Source organism: Meles meles, chromosome 20 (assembly GCF_922984935.1).
Source record: "Meles meles chromosome 20, mMelMel3.1 paternal haplotype, whole genome shotgun sequence".
In the NCBI taxonomy this organism is placed as follows: domain Eukaryota; kingdom Metazoa; phylum Chordata; class Mammalia; order Carnivora; family Mustelidae; genus Meles; species Meles meles.
In genome coordinates, this window is record NC_060085.1 from 9011437 (window position 1) to 9036102 (window position 24666).

Genomic DNA, 24666 nt, shown 5'->3' on the forward strand with positions numbered 1-24666 from the left:
ATGATAGATGCTAGCCAATCAGTGATGCTACCTACAGTGGGTGGCCGGGATCAAAATGCACGGCGGAAAGCTCCGAAAGTAGTGTGGATAACCTCAATCACTTCGGCTCCCCCGGGAGGGGACGCATCACTCGCCCCATTTCACGGATGAGGAAGGTGAGGCTCAGAAAGGGGGCGGTAAGCGGAGAAATTCACCTACCGATTGGCTTCTGTGTATTGAGTGCTGTGAGCACATTATTTCAGGGCACTCTGCGGGAACAATTAAGGCTCTGAAGTTAGATTTACTGAGTTTGAATCCCAGTCCTACCACATGGTCTTGGGAAGTTACTTAAACTCTCTGGGCCTCACTTTCCTTACCTGCTAAATAAGAATGCTAGCTTCCAATATAGAGCAAAGATCAAACTACAGAATGCCTGGAAACTGTGCAAAGCAGCCCCTCTTACGTAGTAACCCCTGGGTAGGTTCTGACTGATGTAGGAAAAGAGCGTAGTGGTCTGCACTGCCTGGGTCTCAGTCCCAGCTCGCCTCACAGCTTGTTCTAATCCCTCTCTGTGCTTAAGTTTGCCGATTTGCAAAATGGACAGAACTTTCTAACGTTCGCTACTGGGTGGTTGTGAGTTTTAAACGAGTTAGTGCAGGTTAAATGCCTAGAACGGAATCTGGCTTGGCATATACATAAAATCGTTAACTTTTATTGTCGATTCTTGAGCCGGGGTTTGATTGCTGACACATGCCACCATGTACCTGCTGGTGATCTTGAGCAGGTCTTTTTCACCTCTGTGTGCCTCCCTTTCTATAAAGTGTGTGTAAGTGTGTAATGATTTCGACTTAAAAATGTTAGTGTGAAGTTTAAACTAGATAATTCCCATAAAGAGTCTAAAACGGTGCCTGGCACAGTAAGTAGAATTCATTGTTGTTTTCGTTTTACAGGAAATGAATGTTCCGAAAACCAGAGAGACTTTTCCAGGGTCGCGGAAGTAGAAAGTGGCAGGGTCGGGAGTCGAACTCTACTGCAGAGCCAAGGTACTCGCGGAGACCGTTAAGGGCGAAGGGGAAAAAACGGGAGATGGAGGAGAAAACGGAGATGGGAGGAAGGGACCCTCTCGGCGCTCAGCTGGCCTCGCCTCGGGGGCGGGGCCTGGGGCGGTGCGGGGGCGGGGCCGCGGCCGCTCCTCCCCGGCCGGGTTGCGGCGGCGGCGGCGCGGCTTGCGCTCGCTCGGCGCTCGGCTGGGGCGGCCTGGCCCACAATGAATGGCCGCCGCGGCTGCCGCTGCTGCTGAGGCGGAGGCCGCGGAGGCCGCGGAGGCGGAGGCCGAGGCCCCGGCGCAGGGGGGCGCGCCCCGGGCCCAGGCCCGGCCCCAGCCGCCGCTGCGGAGCCCGCCGGGAGCCCCCGGAGCGCGGCCACGGCGCAGGTGAGGCGACTCGCCCCAGGCCCGGTTCCGGCCTCGTCTCGCCGGGGCGGACCGAGGGCATCCGAGGGCCGGTTGAGGGCTAAGCGGGGAGGGCTGGGGGGGCTCTCCTCCGACAGAAAAGGAGCCGGGTCCGCAATCTCCACCGCAATCTCCACTACCCGGACCGGCGAGTGCGGAGAGGCCCGGCCCTCACTAGCGGCCTTGAGCGTCCAGTCCCGGGCCGGGCCGTGGGGTTTGGGGGTGGTGGTGGGATCGGGCCCAGACCTCCCCCCACCTCGCTTTCGGCGATGGGGAGGCGCGAGGTTGGGCCGGGGCAGGTGCCGGAGGCCTGGGAAGTTGGAGGGCCGGAGGAGGAAAAGTGAGGAGGCGCCCGGGGAGGCCGGGGTGGCGGGGGGGGGGAGGGGAAGGAGGAGTCGGGCTTTGGGTCGGCGGAGTGGGGGAGGAGGGGAGAGTGGCGCGGCCGGAGGGAAATGGCCGGGAGGGGGGGCGGGGAGGGGCGGACTCGCAGGTAGTGTCCGGGCGCCGGAGGAGGTGGGTGGGTCAGGTTACAAGCCTGGGGGTGGTTGAGGTGAAGCCCGGGAAGTGGGGCAGGGTGGGTGTGGGCGGAGTTAGTTCGGGTGGGGGCTGATAGGAGATCCCAGAGATGTTTGCAGGGGTCATATGAGGTTAGGGCTTGAAGAGATGTTGGGCGGGGGAAGGCCAGATACGGGGGGCCATCAGGTAGGTTGAGGAACTGCTGCAGGAGCTTTGAGAGAGGGGGAAAGCAGCGCCTTTGCGCTGGGCTGGTGGCCGCGAAACGGGGCGTCCCGAGAAACTAGTGTGATCAAAAGGCATATACCACCTCTTCCCCCACCAGGTGTTACCTCTGGACCAGATCTGGGGTCTGTCTTCTTTTATTCATGCCACTCTGGCTCTCTGACCTACCCTTTGGGCAAGCTTCTGCTGGCTTTTCTGAGGTGCCGGCCCACCCGGTGGGTGTTTGTGTGGGCAGCTTGAGAAAGTCTAGAACACTTAGCTTGGGCGTATGTATTTGCAGAGGGGCAACCCAACGACCCTTACCTGAGTATCTTGGGATACTTCACTTTTTGTGAGCAGAGCCTTGGGGCTCAAGCCCAAGGGATGGGACCTCACAGGCACCATCTTATATACCATGGCCTCCCAGGCACCAGCATCCTGGAGGTGAGCCTATAAAGCTCTCTTCATTGTGTTTGGAGGCTCCTGATGGGGTGAAGGCAGGCCACTGAGGAGATCAAAACCAGTATTTACACCCTGGCCCAGGCCTTTGGGGCTACTGGCCCCAGGGCTCTGCCTGTAGGGTGCTCTTCCTGGGTCAGGCCCCAGAATGAGCTCACTGATTGCTCACCACCACTGGGTCAGCTTAGGTCTTCTCCCTGGTAGGAGGAAGGAGGGGGCTCCGGGTGGCTTGTCCCAGGTCACACAACTAGACATTGGCAGACCAGGATTGACTGACACTCAGCACAAACCCACAGTCTCCCGGGCTGGCCTCTGAGGAGCATGACTGGAGGAACTCCTACGGTTCTGGATTGCCTGGTGGGAATTCTGTGCCCAAGGCCTTTACTCTTGCCTATCCCAAGGGATAGGGGTGTACCTTTGTGCACAAAGGGCTGTCCCACACACTCTGGTGTGTCCCAGAGGGCTGGAATAGCAGAAGCGTCTTTCTTAGACATCTCATTTCACGCCCCCCACCCCACCCCAGTCTTCTGGGAGCCAGGAGGTCAGGGGTCACTGTAGGCCTGCAAGGGGAGGCAGTTAGGAGGATGAGGCCAGGCTCCAGAGCTGCATCTTGCTTTGGTTGCCTGGTTGTCTTTTCCCCTCTTTGGTCCCTGGTCAGACCACCACAGTTTTCCTTCCTTCTCCCTGGGCTAATTGTTACCCTCGTGTCCTGGGTACAGATTTCGGATCTTGAGCCCCCGAGACACCCACAGAGTGGGTGAAGTGTTATCACCCAGGCCTGGTTTGTAACCCTCATTCCTTGCCTCCCCCCAGTCTCCCGGTAGTTGCTAAAACTGACCCCACCTGGGCCCTGCTCTCCTCTCCCTGGCTGGCCTCCTGGCTCTGAGAGGGGGAGGAACTGGGCTGCAGCCCCACTTAAAGATGTTTTTTCTCTGTTTGGTTGGGCCTAGGCTGGCTTCTGGGGCTCAGAAGTGGGTCCTGAGGCCAGGGGTGGCTATCTCTGGTCACAGAGGCTTGTGGGGGGGTTGCTACCTGGGGTGTGTGGATGGCAGAGGAGGGCAGTGGCTCCTAGCTGCGCCTAGAGCTAGAGAAGGTACTCAAAAGCTACTTTTCTGTGAGGATGTAGGGACACACAGACGTGGGGTGCCAGAGAAGGCCAGAATAGCAAGTACTACAAGTAAAAGGACCTGTGGGACAGTTTTATTTCCCTAGGGTGTCAGCTACCTGCTGGGGCCAAGGGAGCAGTCCTGAATAACATCCTGGTGGGGAGGGGGGATGGAGAATTTCAAATTGGGTGGTCAGGGAAGGCTTGCGGGAGAGCTGAGCCCTGAATAAGAAGGAATCAGCCTGGTGGGGGGAAGCTGGGGCAGGGAGGAGCGAACGTTCTGGGCAGAGGGGACAGCACATTGAAAGCCTTTATTGAGCATGTGCCAGCTTTCTGCTAAGTTCTCTAAATAGCTTGTCCTCGTAAGGAAGGAGTGAGGGGTGACCCTAGTGTGGAGATGAAGACCCTTAGTGCCATTTTCAGGAAAGCGCCCAGTCTCAGGGTCTCCCGGATCTCCCCACTGCCCCTAGATGAAAGTCCATACCCCTTGGCCTGCATCCAGGCTTTTTAAAGTCTGGGGCCCGAGCCAGGCTGCGAGGACGGCTGAATTTCTGTCAGTCTTGGAGAACCTGTGGGGGGTTGCTCCAGCCAGGTCTGACTCGGAGTTCATCAGGTTCGGTGCCAGAGCGAGTGAGGGAGAGGGGAGCCTGTGTTGGAGGCGACGATGAACCTCCTTACCAGGCTTGAACACAGGTCGGTGGTGCTTGAACAGCCTGTGCTCCCTGTCTCGGGTCCTTCCTGCTCCTCATCACCCTGATTCCTTCCCCCCTGCCCCAGGCCTTTGGTGTCTGTTGTGCCCAGCAGGAGCGTGCAGGCCCGTCTCCTGCCTCTGCTTCTGGGTGTCCCGGCTGAGAATGCCGTCCCTCCATCTTCCTCTGGAGAGACTTTCGAGCTGCAGAGGCTATGAAGTGGGACCGGTCTGGTGGTGGTTGCAGACTGGGCCCCGAGTTTGGCTGTGGTCGTCGCCCCATCTCTGCTGTGCTGCCTCCTTCGGTGAAGGCCTCAGCATCCTCGGAGAGATCGAGAGAGCCCTCTGAGGACAGCAACTCTGGTTTCCGCATTAAGCAGGGGTTGGGTAAAGGTGAGCAAACACTGTATTAATGGACAGTCTGCTCCCACCATTAGCACCGCTTGCTGGGCCCTGACACCCTGGGCCTAGGTTGGAACCTTGGCATCTCCCATCTCCTCCTCCGATAGTGGGGACCGGCAGGCATACCTCTGCAGAAGTGGTTCTCAATCAGGGATGATGGTGCCTCCTCTTAAGGGATGCTTGGGGAATGTCTGGAAACATTTTTACCTGTCACAGCTAGGGCTGGTCCTGGCCTCTGATGGGTGTAGAGCCCAGGGATGCCGTTCAGCAGCATAAAAAATGTACAGGGTGGTTCCCCTCCCCAAAGAAGGCTCAGTCCCAGTGGCTGCAGGGCCAAGGTCAGGGGATCCTTGTTATGTTGTTACCAGGAGGAACGCAGAGTTTGGCGTCTGGGGTGTTTGATGATACTGGGAAGGCACTGGATGGGGAGCCCCTAGGAAGTACTGCCCGATTTATCACGAAATGGCATGAGGTTCCGGGAGCTGGCACGTGGTGTAGGGTGTCTCGGCTGCTGTCTGAGACTGCAAGGGGCTTCGGGGGCAAACAGAAGGGGACATAACTAATAATCACAGCTGGCGTTACTGGGCACCCGTCTCAGGGTAAGCATCAGTCTACCCGTGTTGCTTGCTGGTTTAATCCTTGAAACAGCCTTGTGTGGCAGGTGCCGCCGTTCAGTCCGTTTTATAGCTGGGAACACTGATGTCGGAGGTGCGCACTGCTGTGGGTGATTTTTTTCTGGCAGTGTAGAGCAAGGGGAGCACAGTTCTAAGCAGGAAGCTTTGAGTTTCAGGTAAGATAAAAGGATTCGGATCCACAAGGCCTGCTGAGAGGCCCTGGCATGGTCTCCCAGCACATGTCAACAGCCCTGTCCCAGCAGCCACATGCCCGGCAGCCCTGCCAGCCTCTTTTCTGGGCTGCGCAGGTGTCCCCTCGGGGGCCTTCACACTGGATGCTCCCTTCACCACCCTTGGTGTGGCCACTGCCACCGGGTCCTTCAGTCTGAAGGCTCACGCCTGAATGAGGGTCTTAACTCAGAAAGCTGGGCCAGTGGGGAGGGGCAGGGCTGCTACCCATCTCCTCCTCTGAGGAGCTGCTGCAGACAGACCAGATTCCCCAGGGCTGCAAGAGAGTGGGCGGGGAGAGGGAGAAGCACTGGGCTAGACTGCTGGTTCCGTGGAGGTGGAGGTGGCTGCGGGAGGCTGGGCAGAGGAGAAGTACCAGCTCCCTGTCTGGCCCTCAGTGGGCACCCAACACCCCATTTCTGGGGAGGACACATCCAGGGAGGACAAAGAGCCCCATCTCTGGCCTTGGCCTGTCTTGGCTTCCCTTCTTGGCTCTGACCTCTCTGAGCCCCAGTTTTCCCATCCACAAAATGGGTCTGGTCACAGTGGCTGCATGCCTTGGGGAGTGATGGGACCATGTAGAGTGTGAGCTTGGTATGGGCCAGCCGTGGTCAGGAAGCCTCACCTGCTGCTACCAGCGGACTCTGGGAGAGGAGCCAGACACTACCTCAGTGGCATCCTGGGCCTTGCTCTCTTCACCCAGGAAATGGCGGGAGGAGTCATTTCTACCTCAGAAACTAGCGAGAAGTATCATGGAGCCCTTGCCAGGTGCCACGCACTGAAGGGGCGATGCTAATTGCCAGCTATCACCCTGTCACAATCGTGTCACCTGCTGTGGATTTAATGGCAGCCTTTCGGAGAAAAAATGAATTAAATGTGCACATACTTTAAACAATGTCAACTGTAAGCGGGGAGGGTCCCCGGCCGGCTCCGTTGGAAGAGCATGCGACTCTGAGTCTCAGGACCCTTAACCTTGGGATCCTGAGTTCGAGCTCCACATTGGGTGTAGATATTACCCCCAAAAATATATATATAAAAAGTTGAAAAAGAGATGCCAACATAGGGATTTGTACAGTCAGACAACGCTTTGTTCTTCACTAGCAAATGTTTACCTAAGCTGCCTTCCCGTTCAGCTCCTAGAGAGGGTCCAAATGGCTCTGGGCCAGGAAAGCTCCTTGAACAGCCTAGAGGGGTGTGTCCCCTACCCCCCTTTACTCTGACCTCATGCTGAGCTGCATGAAGGAGTGGGGAGCTTCCCAAGGGCTTTTGGTCCTTCTGCTGGAGTTGGTGCTTTCCCTTAATTGGCTTGCATGTTCCCGGGAGCTCACTGGTTGCCTGGAAGGTCAGTGGGAAGGGTGGTCTGTGGTGGTGGCAGACACCTGTACCCCTAACTACTGGCAGTTTCCACCCCCACTCCCAGGAATCACCCCGCCACACAAGCACTTCCGGTTCAAGCCTGCCGTACCCCAGCGCGATCCCGCGGTAGTGTGAGCAGTTGGTGGGAATCCATGCTGAGCCCAGAGCAGGACCCTGACTGCAGGCCACCCAGCTGGTGCGGCCGCCAGGGGAGGGCACCTGTCTGCACAGCCCCTCCACGCTGGCCCTGAGGATTCCCGCCATGGTGTGGATGGCGCTGCAGGCCAAGCTCGGAGACCTCTTCTGAGGCCCACTGTTGGAGTCACGTTAAAGTGGAACCCAACAGGGAGTGAGGTTGATAGTAACAGCAATAATTCTTCATCTCACAAACAACTATTAAGCACCCATCGCGTGCCGATCTGGTCCAGGGGCAGCGGACACCGCGGTGTGAACGAGAGAGGCAGGCCCCGCGCGCAGCTGGCAGTGGCACAGAGCTGAAGACACACCTGGGTAGCTGGATGGTGGCAAGTGCCAGCAAGGAAAGGTCAAGCCAGAGAAGCGCAGGGTCGGGGTTAGGAGAGGTTGTCTTGGGAAGCTCGAGCCAGGTTATGACCGGGAGGACATGAAGAGCTGCAGCCATCTCGGGGACAGTGTGCTAGGAAGTCCAAGAGCCGGCGGTGAAAACTGGTTTTTGAAAGAGTTTGGGGTCGAGTCTGAGGGTCTTGCCCTGAGCGAGGAGGGCTGCAGCTGCTGTAAGCTATGGCTGGTGGACCGGGGCGGAGTCGGTATCTCCGACATCCACAGGCAGTCCAGGCCCGGGGCTCTGTGGGGGAGTTGGAGGTGAGTGGATGGAACTTCCAGCCTCTCCCGAGTCAGCCTGCCATGACAGAAACACCACAGACGGGTTGGCTCAGGCAACAGACACTGTTCAAGGTTGTCGGGGCTGGAGGCCCGAGATCAGGTCCAGAGGGCCTTGGTGCACATGCTCACAGAGAGAGAAACCTCTCTCTCTCCTGTACGGACACCAGTCCCAGCAGGTGAGGGCCCCACTTTTATGTCCTTGTTTAATCTTAATAACCTCCTAAAGACTGTATTTCCAAATACAGACACATTGGGGGTTAGCATTTCAACATATGCATCGGGGTGACGGGCACTGTTTGGTCCAGAGCAGGGCCCTGAGTCTGGGTTCAGTCCCTGGGAGGAGAGAGGTTGACCAAGGATAGAGCTCAGTGTCCGCCTTTATTTACCTTCAGTTTCTGGAAGGACCATGGCTGCTTCTCCCTCAGGGCTCTGCACGACTTCCCAGTACACCCAGGGCTGCGCTCCCATTCCACCGCTGCCTCGTTAGATCTGCGCCCTCGCCCGCCCCCCGCCAGATACCAGCTCTGACGTCACCTCTTCTGGGCACAGTCAGAGGCCCAGGTATGCAGCACGTTGATCTGTGTGACTCTGAATGTATGACCACGTTCCCCATGGGACCATGAGCCCTGGGAGGCTGGCCTTGTCTCAGTCCTGGCCTGCCCCCGGCTCCCAGGCTCTTCATGCCCCAGGCAGGCGCTTGGCAAATATTTGTTGAGTGACTTGGGAGGTCATGGAAACCGCGCGCTGGGCCCTTGCATCTCACTGGGAGACCTGCTCATGTTTGTGACCAGGACACTAACGATGCTAGGAGGACCTGCTCGGCCCTGCTTGGGGCTGGGTGCTGCTCCTTCCCTTGGGGGGCCTGAGGACCCCAGAAGATGGGCAGGCTAATATGCCAAGTTCCGAGGAGAGAGGATTTGAATGGTTTTGTGCCCTAAGGGAGTCTGTAGTCAAGTGGGTTTCAGTGTTCTCAGAGGTAAGCATCAGGGCTCTGTGGATGGGCAGTGGGGAGAGCTGCAGAGGAGGGTATCTCTAGTCTTGAGAATTCTCAGAAGCCGGGGGTGACAGAGGGTGGAAGAGGAGGATGTGGGCAGTGAGAGGAAAGGGGGACTCCGGGCAGGGTGCACAGCTCGGCCACAGGTCTGGCTGGGATGGGAGAGCTGAGCAGTTGCTTGCTGGGGACGGAATTGTAGGATGCTTTAGAGACCCCCAACTCTTGGCTCCGTCACATCTCTCCCTAGGTAGCAGGTGACCCTGACCCAGGCCAGGTACGTCGTACTTTAGACCTGCTTTTTCTGGGAGCCCATGAGGGCTCCGTGGTCGTCGTCTCCCTGCCCCCCATCCCCCCGCCCCGGGCTGGTGTGGGGAAGGGGCAGCTGTTCCTTCTGAGTCCAGAGGACCAGATTGGGGTAGTTGCCCAGGCATGAGCGGAAGGAGGGGAACCTGGGGGTGGCCTGGCACTGTGCTTCTGAAACCAGCCAAGGCCTTGCTTTCCCCTGTCCTTGCAGGAGCAACAGGGCCATGCAGGGTTTCTGCAACTCAAGACCTGGCACCCCACTCCCCTGCACTGTTGCAGGGGCGGGGGGGGGGTTCCTGGGCACTGACTGACTGAGCTCTTTGTACCAGTTGTCTCCCTCCCCCTCCCAAATGGTTAGTCAAAGGCTTCAAAGCCCTGGGTGCTGGGCTCTGAGACTGGGGTTCACAAGGCTTGGGGGATTCCAGCCTGAATGTGGAGTGACTGTCGCCCTTGGGGGCCCCTTCCTGTGCCTGTTCCCTCCTGTTAACCACAGGGACATCAGCGTTCCTGCGGCTGAGCGTGCCCTGAGTGGCCAGCCTGTGCCAGTTTCCCAGTGAGGGGCCAGGTTCTGCAGGCCAGCTGTCAGCTGAGCTGTCAGGGAAGGAGGAGGACTGCCTCTCAGCCCCCACCTATCCAGTGGGGCAGTCCTAGTGCCCCCCCCCCCCCCCCGTAGAGGGAACCCCAAGGACAGCTCCTGCAGCACCTGGCATGAGGACCACAGCTGGGAGCACTCCTCAGAGTGCCCCCTGCAGCCCCCACCAGCTGCCACGTCCCAAATTGGAGTCCTTTATTTCCGCTGCCCTCTCCCCGCCCAAGATTTTTTATTTATTTATTTTTTTGACAGCGCACAAGCATGGGGAGCAGAGGGAGAGGGAGAAACGGGCTCACTAAGCAGGGAGTGTGTCCTAGGACCCCGGGATCATGACCCAAGCTGGAGGCAGATGCCTAATGACTGAGCCACCCAGGCACCCCTGGAGTCATTTATTCTTATCGTGGTGCCCCCTCTTCATAGCCATGCACTCACAGATCTGACTGTCCTTTCTCTGTCCCCATCCCTGCCACCGCCATCGGCCCCCACCACTAGCCCAGCCCTCAGCGTCTCACCTGTGTCCGTTCTCCACACTGCTCCTGCGAATTTTCCCCAGGATGGTCTGGGCCTGCACCTCCCTTGCTTCAGGCTCCCCCCTGCTCCCTCAGAAACATTTGTCCTCACCAGCCCAGGAATCCCCTGTCCACACCCTTCCCGGCAGCCCCGTTGCCCCTGTACTCCAGCCTCAAGCCAACACTGGCCTCCTGGGAGTCTCCAGGCTGCGCCTCACTCCTTCGTGCCCCAGACTGTTGGTTGCTCTGTCCCTCACTCCCAGTCCGCCCCTCAGGGACGCACTCTTCCTGGTTGTATAGCTCCCTATGTCTCCCCCCAGACCTCAGCATGTGGGGACAGCCAGTCTTCTTTAGAGTTTGTCCCCCGTGCCTTGCGGTTTATCGGGGTGGATTGGGTAAATGAGTCCCCATTTTACAGATGAACAAACCAAGGCACAGAGGGGACGAATTGGCATCTGAAACAAGGTGTAGTGTTGGCGTTTGCTCTGACTCCACTGCCGGCCTCTCCTGCCTTGGTCCTCCCCCTTCCGGTATGAGCTTTCCAAGCTGGGGGTCTAGAGGTCTCCTTCGGGGATGGGAGTTAACCTTTCCCTTGACTTCCTTGACTCTGGTCACTTGGGCCCCAGTACCTGGAACAGCTCATTTTGGCAGCCTTGGGAGTTGGGTTGGGGCTGCAAGTCCCCTAGAGCAGGCTCTCTGGATTCTGTCCTTTGCCTGCACTCAGTGCCTCAGTTTCTCCTGTCTTCACACAGAGGGTCAGCTCCTAGCCCACCTGGCACTGAGTTTGAGCCCTTGAAAGAAGTGTGTGGTCTTCTGATGGGAGAGTCCCTGTCTCCGCCTACCCTCCTGTTGACCCTAAATTGTTTTTTCTGGCAGTGACCATGATTTTGATGATGACAGGGGGGCGGATGGCATACCCAAGGGAAATCACAAGTTTCAGTGCCCACACAGTGCCCCTATTACTTACCCACCAGTGACCTTGGGACAGTTCTTGGCTTCGCCGTGGCCTCAGTTTTCCCATCTGAGAACTGGGAGTATGAAATTGGCCCCATAGGTTTGCTAAGAGGGTTCAGAGAACTTCCTGCAGGACACCGGTCAGCTCTTTGGAAGTATGGGTGCTGGGAGGGGCGGGGCCTGCTGGTGTGTCTCTCAGGGTTCCACCACATGCCGCAAGTTCAGAGGACAGACTGAATTTGTGTGATAGGGTTGGCATTAGTTAGCAACATTTGTTTCCAAATGGAGAAGTAGAGATTTGGAGTTCATGCTCCCAGGAGGGAATTGATTCTGGAGCCAGCACTTGCCCATGAGTCTGTGCAGCATAATTTGATTCCGGTGGTACCAGGTAGGGCCCTTGTGTCCCAGTGTTCAGCCTGTGGAGGCAGCTCAGGAGGGACTCACTAGTGAGTGGAAAATGTGAAAGACACATGAAAGCTAATCTGGGAATGAGGGGAAACAGCAGGGGTCTTTAGTTGGTACCTGCCACAGGGCCTTTGCACACATGCTTTCCCCTTCTCACCAGCCCGATTCTTCTCATACCCGTCCTGCCCATTCAGGACCACTGCCTCCTGTATTTTATAGAACTGCAGGGGACTCACTTTTACCATGGGTATAGTCGTAAAGCCACATTGTCCTTCAGAGCCCTTTCATGAGGACACTCAGACTATTGGACATGCCCAGTTCTGGATTGGAATGTGCTAGAATGTGCAGTGATGGAATAGGCTGTGAAGCAGAAGTTCACATTTGACAGGTGCCTGCACTCCCTGTGCAGGGTCACGGATAGTTCCTCTTTATTTTTTCAGTTTATTTTTATTTTAAAAAATTATTTTTATTTTTTTATTTATTTGACAGAGAGCACAAGCAGGGGGAGTGGCTTGCAGAGGGAGAGGGAGAAGCAGGCTCCCCACTGAGCAGGGAGTCTGACATGGGGCCCATCCCAGGACCCTGAGATTATGACCTGAGCCAAAGGCAGATGCTTAACTGACTGAGCTACTCAGGCATCCCTCCTTTTTTTTTTTTTTCTTTAAAGATTAATTTTATTCTTGTGTATTTTAGGGGGGGGAGGGAGAGAGAATCCCAAGCACACTCTGTTCTGAGCATGGAAATATTATCTTTTTTTTTAAGATTTTATTTATTTTGACAGACAGAGATCACAAGTAGGGGGAGAGGCAGGCAGAGAGAGAAAGGGAAGCAGGCTCCCCACAGAGCAGAGAGCCCGGTGTGGGGCTCAATCCCAGGACCCCGGGATCATGACTTGAGCCAAAGGCAGAGGCTTTAACCTACTGAGCCATCCAGGTGCCCCAATATTATCTATTTTTGTAAATAAGCCGTAGAATCACCAGGTTCAAAATTCAGAGGAACCACAGTGTTCATGGCAAGTATGGATTCATTCTTTTATCCTTCCTTGGCTTTACTGAGATGCATGTAGCACGGACTCCATTGAAAGCGTATAGTTGAATGATTTTCAGTACAGTTGATCCTTGAACGACGAGTGGGTTAGGGGCACTAACGTCCCCCACCAGTGCGCACGCAAGGTCAAAAGTGCACGTACAACTTTCGAGTCTCCCCCTCCCCTCCAGGACTTAACAGCCTACTTTTGATCAGAAGCCTTACTGATAACCATTAACATGTATTTTGTATCTTGTATGTGTTCTGTGTGATAAGGTAAGCTACAGAAAAAAATGTTACTAAGAAAATCACAAGATTTGCTGGTGGGTTCAGTCAGTAGAGCAGGCTACTCTAGATCCTGGCGTCATGAGTCTGAGCCCCGCCTTGGGTGTAGAAATTACTTTAAAGAAAGGGGGAGGGGGGAGGAAATCATAAGGAAGAGAAAATACATTTATAGTCCTGAACTATTGAAAAAGATTCTGCGTATAAGTGGACCCGCACAGTTCCACCCCGTGGTGTTCGAAGATCGATTATCTATTCACAGTTGTGTGCACATGACCACAATTGTAGACCGTTTTAAGTTACGGCAAGAAGAAGGCCTGCGTCCTTCTGCTCGCCACCCCTCACCACACCTAGCCCCTGGCAACCACTAGTCTGCTTTTTTCGGCTCCAGCTTTGCCTGTTCTGGACATCTTAACACAAACGGGCTCATAAAATACCCAGTTCTTGTGCCCACCTTCTTGCATTAGCACGTTTTCAAGGTTTGCCCATAGAATGGTGTATCAGTGCTCCATTCCTTTATATGGGTGAATAATATTTCATCATATGACCAGACCGTGGTGGTTGTTTTTTTTGTTTTTTTTTTTTAAGCCATTCATCAGTTGGCAGACGTTTGGGTTGTTCCCGTCTTTCTGGCACTTGCGAGTGGTGCCATAGACGCTCACATACAGGTGTTTCTGTGGGTACAGGTGTTGGTTTCTCCTGGGTATAATTCCGAAGAATGGAATTGCCGGGTCATATGATAATTTCGTATTTAATCACTTGAGGACCTGCCAGACTGTTTTCCATAGCAACTGCACCATTTTACATTCCCAGCCGCAGTGTAGGAGGCTTCCGATCGCCTCCTTGCCAACACTTGTTGTCTGTCTTTTTGATTCTCTCCAGCCTAGCTGGTATGAAATGGTGTTTCGTTGTGGTTTGCATTTGCATTTCCCTGCCGACTGGTGCTGTCCTTGTGCAGCCTCAGAGTCCCCTGAGTGCTCCCTTAATCATTCAGCCAGCGCGATCGGGGGTCATGTCCTCAGCACTGCGGCCACAGTGCGAAGACCCCAATGCCCCTGGCGCTTTGGTGTTTCGATGCCAGTCCCCTTCAGCGTTCCCCCGCGTGTGTGCTGCGCTAGTGATGGCTAACATGGAGTTCTCACCGTGTTGACTCATTCAGTGTTCAAACACACGTGTAAGTTCACTTTTGCCCCCACACCCCCACTGGAAGGGACAGCCGTGGCCACCCGGCCCTGGAGCCGCCATGCCTGACTGGACAGTCTGTCATAGAGGCAAGTCTGTGCGGGGACCAAGGGCGCGGGTGGCTGCCGGCAATTCTCACCGCCACGGCAAACCCCACCATGTGGACGTCTGCTCCCACGTGTCTCCCTGCCGCAGGTGAGCTTCGTGAGCGGCGGGGTGGGCACTGAGTGTGCTGCCTGACCCCGTCCCTCTGTCTCTCTGTCCCTGTCCCCTGTGCAGCTGCCGCCATGGCCCAGACCCTGCAGATGGAGATCCCGAACTTCGGTAACAGCATTCTGGAGTGTCTGAATGAGCAGCGGCTACAGGGCCTATACTGTGACGTGTCTGTGGTGGTCAAGGGCCATGCCTTTAAAGCCCACCGGGCGGTGCTGGCCGCCAGCAGCTCCTACTTCCGGGACCTGTTCAACAGCAGCCGGAGCGCCGTGGTGGAGCTGCCGGCCGCCGTGCAGCCCCAGTCCTTCCAGCGGATCCTCAGCTTCTGCTACACCGGCCGGTTGAGCATGAATGTGGGCGACCAGTTCCTGCTCATGTACACGGCCGGCTTCCTGCAGATCCAGGAGATCATGGAGAAGGGCACTGAGTTCTTCCTCAAGGTGAGCTCCCCCAGCTGCGACTCGCAGGGCCTGCACGCCGAGGAGGCCCCGTCATCCGAGCCCCAGAGCCCCGTGGCCCAGACATCCAGCTGGCCAGCCTGTGGCACCCCGCTGCCCCTTGTGTCCCGCGTCAAGACGGAGCAGCAGGAGTCGGACTCCGTGCAGTGCACGCCGGTGGCCAAGCGGCTGTGGGACAGCAGCAGCAGTGGCGGTGGCAATGGCAGCCGCAAGATGGCCAAGTTCTCCACGCCGGACCTGGCTGCCAACCGGCCACCCCAGCAGGCCCCAGTGGTGGCAGCGGCACAGCCAGCCGGGGTGGCAGTGGCGGCGGCTGCAGGGGCCGGCACTGGGCAGCCGGCGGGGGGGGCGGCGGCCACAGCGGCAGCAGGGGGCGTGGTGAGTGGGCCCAGCACGTCAGAGCGGACCAGCCCGGGCACCTCGAGCGCCTACACCAGCGACAGCCCTGGGTCCTACCACAACGAGGAGGACGAGGAGGAGGATGCTGGTGAGGAGGGCACGGACGAGCAGTACCGGCAGATCTGTAACATGTACACCATGTACAGCATGATGAATGTCGGCCAGACAGGTGAGGCGCCTGCCCTGCCTGCCCCACCCCTGCCCTGCCCCTCCCCCCCCCACAGCCAGCCCCCTTCCGCAACACGTGCTGCTCTCTGCCCCCAAAGCCGAGAAGGTGGAGGCCCTCCCTGAGCAGGTGGCCCCTGAGTCCCGGAATCGCATCCGGGTGCGGCAGGACCTGGCGTCTCTCCCAGCTGAGCTCATCAACCAGATTGGCAACCGCTGTCACCCCAAGCTCTACGATGAGGGTGACCCCTCCGAGAAGCTGGAGCTGGTGACAGGTGGGCCGGCATCACTTCCTCCCCAGATTCCCTGCTTCGCCCCAGGGTCGGGCCTCTGTGTCCTCCGAGCAAGTGGCTTGTGGGATGGTGGTTAGGAGCTGGACTTGGGGTCTGACCCCACCCCTGCTACCACCTGTTGGCCCTGCGCTAGGGCAGCTGACCCCCCTTGGCATTATACGTGCCCGAGACCGGCCTCCAGGTTTCCACACCAAAGGCTGGTATGAGCGTTGACTGGCACTGTCGGCCACACGGGCTGATGAGCGGCTTCATGGGGCGGTTGGAGGGTTGACTAACACGGTTAAGAATCTTGGCTCTTGGTATCGGGTTGCCTTGGTGTGAGCTTCCACTGCCTGTTCTTTCTGGTGCCCAGGTGGCTGTGTGGGCAGAAGCCGCACGAGCGTGAGCAGGCTCGGCACGCTGTAGGTGCCCCGTGGACAGTGGCACCACCAGCTGGCCTTTGCCGATCGCTGACCAGGCCATGCCGGGGCGAGTTGTCAGGGGGCGTCTTGGCCGGGCCCAGGCCAGGGCTTGGCCAAGTGGGGAACGGGGCAGTCTGGGGCCCCCGGCCACCCTCCTGCTCCCCACTCCAGGCACCAATGTGTACATCACGAGGGCGCAGCTCATGAACTGCCACGTCAGCGCGGGCACGCGGCACAAGGTCCTGCTGCGGCGCCTCCTGGCCTCCTTCTTTGACCGGTGAGGCCCTCACAGAGCCCAGATGGAGGGGAGGTCGGCTGCCCCCCACTGCAGAGGGCCTGACTCCACCCCACACCCATGCTCCCCACCTCAGGAACACGCTGGCTAACAGCTGTGGAACCGGCATCCGCTCTTCCTCCAACAACCCCAGCCGCAAACCGCTGGACAGTCGCGTCCTTCACGCTGTCAAGTGTGAGTGTCTGGCTTTCTGGAGTCAGGCTGGGGTGGGGTCTGGGGCAGGCAGATGGTCCTCTTCGCTGTTGACCCTGATAGGTGGGTGGTGATTAGTGTTAAGAAGGATTCTGAGGCTGAGTCTGAACTTGTTAGGAAGAGGACTGGGATGGGTTACGGATTTCTTCACAGTCTCAGGGGGCGGGGAGTGGGGTGGACACTGAAGCCTGTATCAGATGGTGGGGGCAGGGGAAGGGTCCTTGGGTAGTCATGGCAGCGATGAAGCAGCCAGTCCCCAGCCATCTTCAGGAGGGAAGTCTAGGTTTTCACCTGGAATCTCCCCATTCCTAAATTCTGGCAGATGACCCAGGTTTTTCAAGAGCACTGGGGCACCCTCTCTGACCCCACACCTGGCCGATCTCAGGCATGGGGCCAACTGGAGCGGTTCAGCATGCTGGCTTGTGAGGCCTCCATTCTCTCCCCTCAGAAGGGGGGTTCAGGGGTGCCGCATGCACGTGTGTGTTTGGGGATTAAGGCGCTCTGTGGCTGAGTGTTGTCAGTGTCAGAGGCCAGTCCCGCGCTCTGCCTGAGCTGTGCGCTCCGCCCTCACAGACTACTGCCAGAACTTCGCTCCCAACTTCAAGGAGAGCGAGATGAACGCCATCGCAGCTGACATGTGCACCAACGCCCGCCGTGTCGTGCGGAAGAGCTGGATCCCCAAGCTTAAGGTGCTCATGGCCGAGGGCGACGCCTACACCACCTTCATCAGCGACACGGGCAAGATAGAGCCGGACATGATGGGCGTGGAGCACAGCTTCGAGACGGCCAGCCACGACGGCGAGGCCGGCCCCTCGGCTGAGGCCCTCCAGTAACTACCACCGGACCCTCCCCGCGGGGCCGTCACACTCCCCCCCACCCGACCCCATCACACCCACCCACCATCTTGGTCACGAGCTACTGTCTGTCCCTCCCCAGGACCCGCGGGGGGCGCTGCATGCTTCCAGCCCCTCTGCCTCCTCATCCCACCCTCCGACCACCATCCGAGTGGGCTAGGAGAGGGCGGCAGCCGGTGCGAGCTCTGCGCTGCCTCTCTAGCATGCTCGGGCACCGTCGGGGAGCCTGTGCTCCCCGTCCCCTAACCTCCAGCAGTGGTCTCCCCACTCACCAGGCCAGGTATGGGGAGGGGCCGGCCTGGGGGGCTCAGGAAGGCCCCTTCCCCAGGCCCGGGGCCCCAGGGTTCTCAGGACCCCTCCTGCCACCACCTCCCAGTGCTTCCATGTTTCCAAAAGCGCCTTCCTGACTCCCTCGTCTGTCCCTGCGCCTGGGGGCTGGGGTAGGCGAGGCCGAGGGGACTGCCCATTTCACAGCTGAGGGAACCCAGGCTCAGAGGAACTCCACCATTGACCTAAGGTGGTGGGCGGTGGCGGGCCCGGCGCCCTTCTCTCTCCCCCCCCACCCTGTGCCCACCTCTGTTGCCCCCATCTGTCCCTTGGGGCCTGAGAGGGGCAGGTCCCTAGTGGGGGGGCTCTTGGAGGCAGGCCAAGGGTCTCTGCGAATAGAACGAGAGGTTTCCTGGGCTCACAGAAGTGTGTGTGTGCGCGCGCGTGTGTGTGTGTAGACGTTTTTGCTTTTAAACAAATGAAGATATGAGAGGCAGTAGGGCCAGGGCTGGAAGTCAGGGGAGCAGGCTGGGGGGCTGCTGCCCTTCCCCCCCCCCCCAACCCCCCGGGCCCCAGCCCCTGTACATACTTTTTAAAGCATTTTTTTAGCTAATGAAATATTGAAGTATAAGATTCCTTTTATTTTTCAAACCAACGGGACTGTATCTGATGTCCCCTTCGGTCCTGGGGGACGTGGCAGGCAGGATGTGGTGGGGGCTGGGGGCAGGGTGAATGCGTGCGTGTGTGTGGAGTGTGGGTGCGCAGTTCTGAGGCTGGGACTCGGCCAGGCCTCTGCTTGGGCTCCTGTGGGTCTGACCAGGAACCCCTTTGCTCCGCTGCTCCCCAGCGGGGTTCCATTTGAGGGGTGGCCCTGGCCTTAGCCGGTTGGCTGAGCCCAACTTCTGGGGACAAGGCAGGGCCCGCTTCCATTGTTAACAGTTTGCAGAATTTTCTCTAACCATTCCTCTTTCTATCCTTGCCCAGCGCGAGGGATTTTTTTTTTTTTTTTTTTTTGAATTTTACATGTGAACTTTGGAGGGTTTTTTTTTTTTTTTACTCCCTGTTCCCCCACACTGGGTGTCCTTTTCTTCACGATTTTCACCTTTTCCTCTCTAGCCCTGTCCCCACTGCCTCTCCTCTCTTCCCCGATCTGACCGGCCCATTGCTCCCATTGCTCCCAGCGGCCTTTCCAGAGGCAGGGGGATTGCAGGAGGTGGGGAGAGGGGGCTGGCGGCCAACCCTGACTGGACCCTTGGATTCTGACTTGGAGGCCTCCCCCACCACCCAGGAGCCCCCACCGGTCTGCAAGGGGGTCGCTCCTGACATCTTCTTGTGGGGATGGGGGGGTGTCTGGTCTGGCCAGTGTCCTGGCACCCTGCTTTCCTGGCCTGGCCCCTGCACCTTAGCCCTCAGCCGGCCCAGTGTATGGGGGGAGTCGACGCCCCAGCTAAAGCACAAGCACCTTAGTCGCACCTCCCCCACGCCCTTGTCCTGGCCTTGACATCCTACCCCAGCATCGATCCCAAAGCACAATATCCTGGTCACTTGGCAAGCTGCCGGGCCGGCCAAGGCCAAGGGGCCGGCTGGGGCTCCAGCCAGACCCCACAAGGAAGGAGTCCTAGGCGCTGCCCTCCTTCCAGGCCTTAGCAGGGGCCAGCTCTCTGGGACTGGGGTCTTCTCCCTCCCCAGCCCTTTGTCCTGGATCGGCCCCTGCCCAGCCCCTCCCTGCCTTGTCCCTGGGTGGGGCTTGCCCGTGTCCCTCCTCCAAGCCCCTGCAGCACTGGGTTGGGTGGCAGAGCCCCCACATTTCAGGGACCCCAGGAGGTGCCCCTGGCCCCGAGGACTGTGTGTTGGGGGGGAAGGGAGGGGAGGGGGTGGCAGGGGTGCAGGGGAGGAAACTCCTCACCAGGAGAGCCAAAGACAGGGTTGTGCCTTACCCCAGGAGCCACCCCTGCGTCCCTCCCGCCCTGCCCTCCCCACCTCCTGGGCGGCCTGCTGCTTTTCCTTCTCTCCCCACCCCTGCCCTGCCCTGCTCTGAGCTGCATGGTCCCCCCAACCCCGGGCAGCCCAGGGAGGAGCACGAATGGAGAATCATCAACCAACGCAAAAAAAAAAAAAAAAAAGACTGTGGGGGGCCCCCCTCCGCCTCCCCTGGCCGCCCACTCACCCGCCTCTTTCACGCAGGACAGACCGCCCGCCCTGTCCGTGTGAAGTGCCAACGGCCTCCCCGCCCTGGGCCGACCCCCCACTCCCCGGGCCCGTAAGTGAGATTGCACATTAACTACTGTAAGGAGAGGAGCCGCACTGGGAAATGTGAACCATGAGAATATCAGTGACACTGATGAGGAGAATAAACTAAACGCCTTTGTAACAGCCCTGCCGCATGCCGCTCTCTGGGGGTGGGGCCGGGGAGGGACAGTTGTTGCGCACGAGGGCTCCCTGCGGGCTCAGTGTGCGCTGGGGAACTGCCCTTGCAGGCATCGCATCTCAGAACCTCTGTGTGCCGGGGGAGGGGCAGTGTCCCCCCATTCAGATGGGGAAACAGGCTCAAACCCTAGCTGCCCCTTGGAATGGGGCGCCTCGCTGGTTCACTCACAAGAGTGTGGACTTTTGATTGCAGGATTGTGAGTTCAAGCCCCACGCTGGGGCTTGTTAAGTAGCTTCCACTTAATAGCGGCTCCCTAGTGTGTACAGACACGGTGCCCTGGAGCTCTTCTGCACATGCATGGGCCCGAGGTCCTGTGCCAGGGTCCCATGGGATCACCCCCAAGGCGGCCTCTGTTGAATTGACTGCAGGACAGACAGACTGGCTCACTCCCCTTCTGTGGCCGTTTGACACCCCTAGTCCCAGATCTGCATCCTGAACACACCCACACCCTTCACCGCAGCTGAGCCGGGGCACCCATGAGGAGCTGCATCGGAAGGAACATGGGTGGGGATGGCGAGTCAAATTCGGCCAGTGTCCTTTAAAATACCTTGGACAGCTATGGGTCCTGAGGATAGGGAAGGACAAAATGTCCTCTCAAGTCTGATGGAAAAGACACAGATGGGCTGTAAGGTACCCCGATTCAGAAATATTTCTAGTAGTGTGGGAAGGTTATTCATCAATGTTAGGGGTCCCGTCAAGTCAGAAGATAATTTGTCTTGAGATGGGAAAGGAGGCTTCATCCCCTGCCCAGGCCAGACCTGTCTACTCCCTGATTAGGGGAGCACCCAGACATCATGGGGAGATGATCAAAGGGAATTTTGGTTCCCAGGGAGGCCTGGATGTGTCAAGAAGACCAGCCCCCCACCCCAACCAGCTGCCAGAAAGTAGGGTTTTGAGAGCCAGTGGCATCAACAGAAAAACCAGTCACTTCAGGTAACAGGAAGTCTCTGAACAGGAAGGCTGCCCCAGGTAAGTGAAAACACCATCTGACTCCAGAAGTCCCGTCTTTGAACCCCAGGAAGACTTGGAATTAACTATAGAAAGATCAAGCAAACCCAAGCCATAGTATCAGTGGGTTTGCATCAGAAAGGGAATCTGTACCTATTTGGTTCTTTTTAAGATCCGACAGATGAACCTGATGTAAGGACATTCTTGTAACAGGCAGTACTTCCCGGTGTGTAAATGAGTGACCGAGAGCTGTGGTTCTGATGTCTGGCCGCATACTGCATGGGATTTGAACTTCTGAGACGCTGGCTAAGGTTCACGACACAAGTTTTCCCAGCTCACAGGAAACCTTTTACACCCAGACAAGCTCAGAAACCCCAGAGCTGACAAACGCTGCCTCGGTGACCAGGTGAGCCATGGAGCCCGGCGATACTGGGGCCCCTCAGAACCGACCGCTCAGCTCCGTGTTGAAGGGGCTGGCCTGCGGTAGGCCCAGAACAAGCAGAAGATTCGCTGAGTCAAGGAAGAATCAGGGTTGGCATTTACTCAACGCTATCAGTGGTGAAACCCAGAAATAAACGGGAATGGTCTTTTCCGCACAAATGCTGACGACTGAAACCCCTCATGGGCATGTGTGCGCGCGTGCACATGCACATGCCTGGGCCCCTCAGTGTGTGTGAGTGGGGCGCTTAAAACAGGAGCCCCACTTCGTGAGCCACAAATGATCACACGGGAGGATTCAAACGTGTATAAAAAAGGCTGGGCTTTGATTTCCAAATTGTACATGAAGAAGGCACAGGAGCAAATGGCTTTGGGGCACCAGAGTAGAAAGGGGGAGGTGTGTATCGGGGGTTCCCCATCTGTACCACCTCCTAAGAGCACTTAAGACAGGACCAGTGGCGGGGGCTGTGGCCCTGAGGGTCCCACTGGCTCTGGATGAGAACCCTGGGACAGCTTCCCAGGAAGGAATCCCTTCTCCCAGGGTGGGGGCAGGACCTTGCCAGCTCTCCCACCTAGAGGGACCAGCGCCCTCGGGAGGGCCAGGGTCAGAGAGAGAAGAGCAGGATGAGAACCAGAAGAAGCACCCCGAGCAGCACCACAATGGCACACCACTGTCGGCGGTCTGGGGGCAAAAGGGTCAGAGGTTACAGGGGGACGGGGTACCACCCCTGCAGCCCCCCACCCCAGCTGCCTCCCCAAGGGATCTTACCACTCGTCATGTGGGATACTTTGGCCATCTTCCTGAGGACCCCATCCATCCGGGACTGGGTGTGGTCCATCTCATGAGCGAAGGCATCCAGCATGCTGTCGAGACCAAGATGGTGTAAACCCCCAAAAGTGCTGGGCACACTGGTGCAGCCAACTGAGGGTTCCCAACCCCCCCCCCCCCCCCCAGGATCCTGGCCTCACATGCCCTGCTCATCCAGCTCCTCCCCAACACGGCCGGACATGTGTTTCAGAACTCGGATGCTCCCAGACACCATTTCCAGCTGTTGATCCTGTTGGTCCAAGATCAGCTGCAGATCAAAGGAGTGGGAACTGCTATCAGCAAGGGGTCCTGAGTCGTGTCCAGTCTCCTCCCGGCCCGGGCTCCCCAACCACCCACACAAACCTGCTGTGTGGCCTGCTGCTCCTCAATGTAACGGGAGGCGGCTGAGGCCATGCTGGCGTCCAGCAGATCGCTGGATGGCTTCTGGGCAGCTGGCTTGCCCGTCAGCATCTATGGGGGCACAGGGCACAGATTCAGGGAGAGGCGGCCACTCAGAACAGAGCCAGACACAGGTCTGTGGCGAATCTAGATGGTTGTTGGGAAGGTAGTCTTGGGAATGGGATAGCCTGGATTCCCCTCACCCACCACTTACTAGCAAGGTGACCCCAAGGCCATATCACTTGACCTCCCTGTGCCTCAGTTTCCTCATCTGTAAAATGGGGAAATTCCTGGGGCTGGAATGAGGATTGACCAAATTAATCCATGGAGAATATTTATCATATAAACAGATGTATTTAAGAATTTGGACCTTAATCCTCCAGGCAGCACACCTGGAAAGCATGTGGGCTCTGATACGGGGCTCCAAACTCAGCCCCCCACCCTCCCAGATCCCACAATGGGATGGAGACAGGTGGGTTTCATAACATGCAAAGAATGGACGCATGACACAGAAGGGAAAAGTGTGCCAACAGAGGCGGCTGGGAGAGTGCCCACAAAAGGCATGAGCAGGCACACTCATGGGGGGAAATGGTATGCAAGCCAACCACAGAGGGGGATTCAGAGGCCAAGTTTTCCCGCTCAGATGCCTGGGTACATACACAGAAAAGTAGGCATACATCCTAGAAACAGTAACACACCAAGCAAAAAAAAGAGAAAGGAAATAGACATCCAGACCCACACCAGGAGGCAGGAAGGACTATATACACAAAAAGGGCTCAGTTGTAGACAACCAGAAAGAGCAAGCAGGTGGACAGCCAGGAGACAAACGCATGCAGAAAGGATAGACACGCACACAGAAGAGACAGACAACGCAAGGGAGACAGCTGAACTAACACAGAAGGGTCAGGATCACGGACAAAGGGGAGGGTCTCTCTGAGAGGCTCTGGTGAGGATATTGGGTCTGAATGGCTTACCTCTCTATTATTCCTCTCCATGAAGGCTATGGCTGCAGGGCTGACCATATGGTCCTTCATATCCTGGGGGAGAGGACGCCATGAATGAGTAAAGACACCCCAACCTCCCCACACTCAGGTCACAGGAAACTCTCCTCACCTGGACTGCCTCCCGCATCCGCTCCACGAACACCTTTCTCTCCTGCAGGTCTCCGGCTGGGAGCTTGAACTTTCCTGGGTTGGCTTCCACTATGCGTAAACCCCGAGTTAGGAGTCAAGGCCAAAGCCAGACACAACCCTGTCCTCTGCCTCAAGCCCTTAACTCCTCCTCCCAGGAGTCCAGCCGCCCCCTGCCACAGCAATGGGCTCTCCCAGGACGCCTTGCAACGCCCCCCAGGATATCGATGGTCTCCTCGAGGTCCTCGAGGTCCCACTCGATGCTCCGAAGACCATTCCGCAGCTCATTGGTCGTCCAGTCCAGCTCTTCGCGGCCGACGGCCGCGTCCTCTTGCAGGAGCTCGCACCAGCGCTGGTATAGCCCGCGGGCCGTGTTCACCGCCTTCTGCACCTCGCTGCGGGCCGGGGCACACACAGCGGTCATGGCTGGGGGCCGGCGATCCTTCCGCCCGCCACTGCGCCCCCAAACGAGTGGGGCGGCTCAGGATACCCTGATACCCCCCTGCGAACCCCTCCCACTAGACCCTCTGGCCGGCGCACCCTGACGGCCGTGCCCAGACCGCCTAGCACGCTCTGGCGGGCACGCGGGCACGCGGGCACTAGCTGGCACGGGGACCGAGCACCCTCCTCCCTCCTTCATTGCTGTCACTCACCCTCGGACAACAAAAAATGGGTCTTCGAGAGACATGTCACACCCCCTCCCCCCGCCCGAGGCCGAGCCCCCCCCCCTCGGCTTTGGTAGCGGGTTCCCTCCCAGTAGAGGGGAACGTGCCACCACCCCCGCCCCCGTCACGTGATTCGTACCACCATCGAGAGCGGGTACGCCAGAGTAGAAAGAGAGGCTTCGGAGGCCCGACGTCCGGAAACTTCCG

General features: G+C 58.0%; 2 protein-coding genes across 6 annotated transcripts; one reads left to right on the plus strand and one right to left on the minus strand.

Moving 5' to 3' along the window:
• Window positions 1-44: 44 nt before the first annotated feature.
• NACC1 (nucleus accumbens associated 1) lies at window positions 45-20016 on the plus strand. 4 transcript variants are annotated; one of them, XM_045990245.1, is made up of 8 exons: window positions 45-155; window positions 930-1022; window positions 14386-15345; window positions 15443-15616; window positions 16207-16312; window positions 16407-16504; window positions 17096-17351; window positions 19828-20016. In XM_045990245.1, exons 3-8 carry the CDS (start codon window positions 14394-14396, stop codon window positions 19922-19924), a joined length of 1683 nt encoding a protein of 560 aa, XP_045846201.1. In that variant the 5' UTR covers window positions 45-155; window positions 930-1022; window positions 14386-14393; the 3' UTR covers window positions 19925-20016. The 4 variants fall into 4 exon arrangements, with proteins under 4 accessions (XP_045846201.1, XP_045846203.1, XP_045846202.1 ...); XM_045990247.1 differs by lacking the exons at window positions 45-155; window positions 930-1022 and adding exons at window positions 1213-1411; window positions 8252-8420; XM_045990246.1 differs by lacking the exons at window positions 45-155; window positions 930-1022 and adding an exon at window positions 1213-1411.
• A 1518-nt stretch (window positions 20017-21534) lies between these two features.
• STX10 (syntaxin 10) lies at window positions 21535-24576 on the minus strand. 2 transcript variants are annotated; one of them, XM_045990250.1, is made up of 8 exons: window positions 24448-24576; window positions 24020-24189; window positions 23778-23872; window positions 23639-23701; window positions 22629-22736; window positions 22431-22533; window positions 22227-22321; window positions 21535-22139 (listed from the first exon to the last, which is right to left on the minus strand). In XM_045990250.1, the coding sequence occupies exons 1-7, from the start codon at window positions 24480-24482 to the stop codon at window positions 22233-22235; spliced, it is 663 nt and encodes a 220-aa protein (XP_045846206.1). In that variant the 5' UTR covers window positions 24483-24576; the 3' UTR covers window positions 21535-22139; window positions 22227-22232. The 2 variants fall into 2 exon arrangements, with proteins under 2 accessions (XP_045846206.1, XP_045846205.1); XM_045990249.1 differs by having other exon boundaries at window positions 22427-22533.
• Between the last annotated feature and the right edge of the window lie 90 nt (window positions 24577-24666).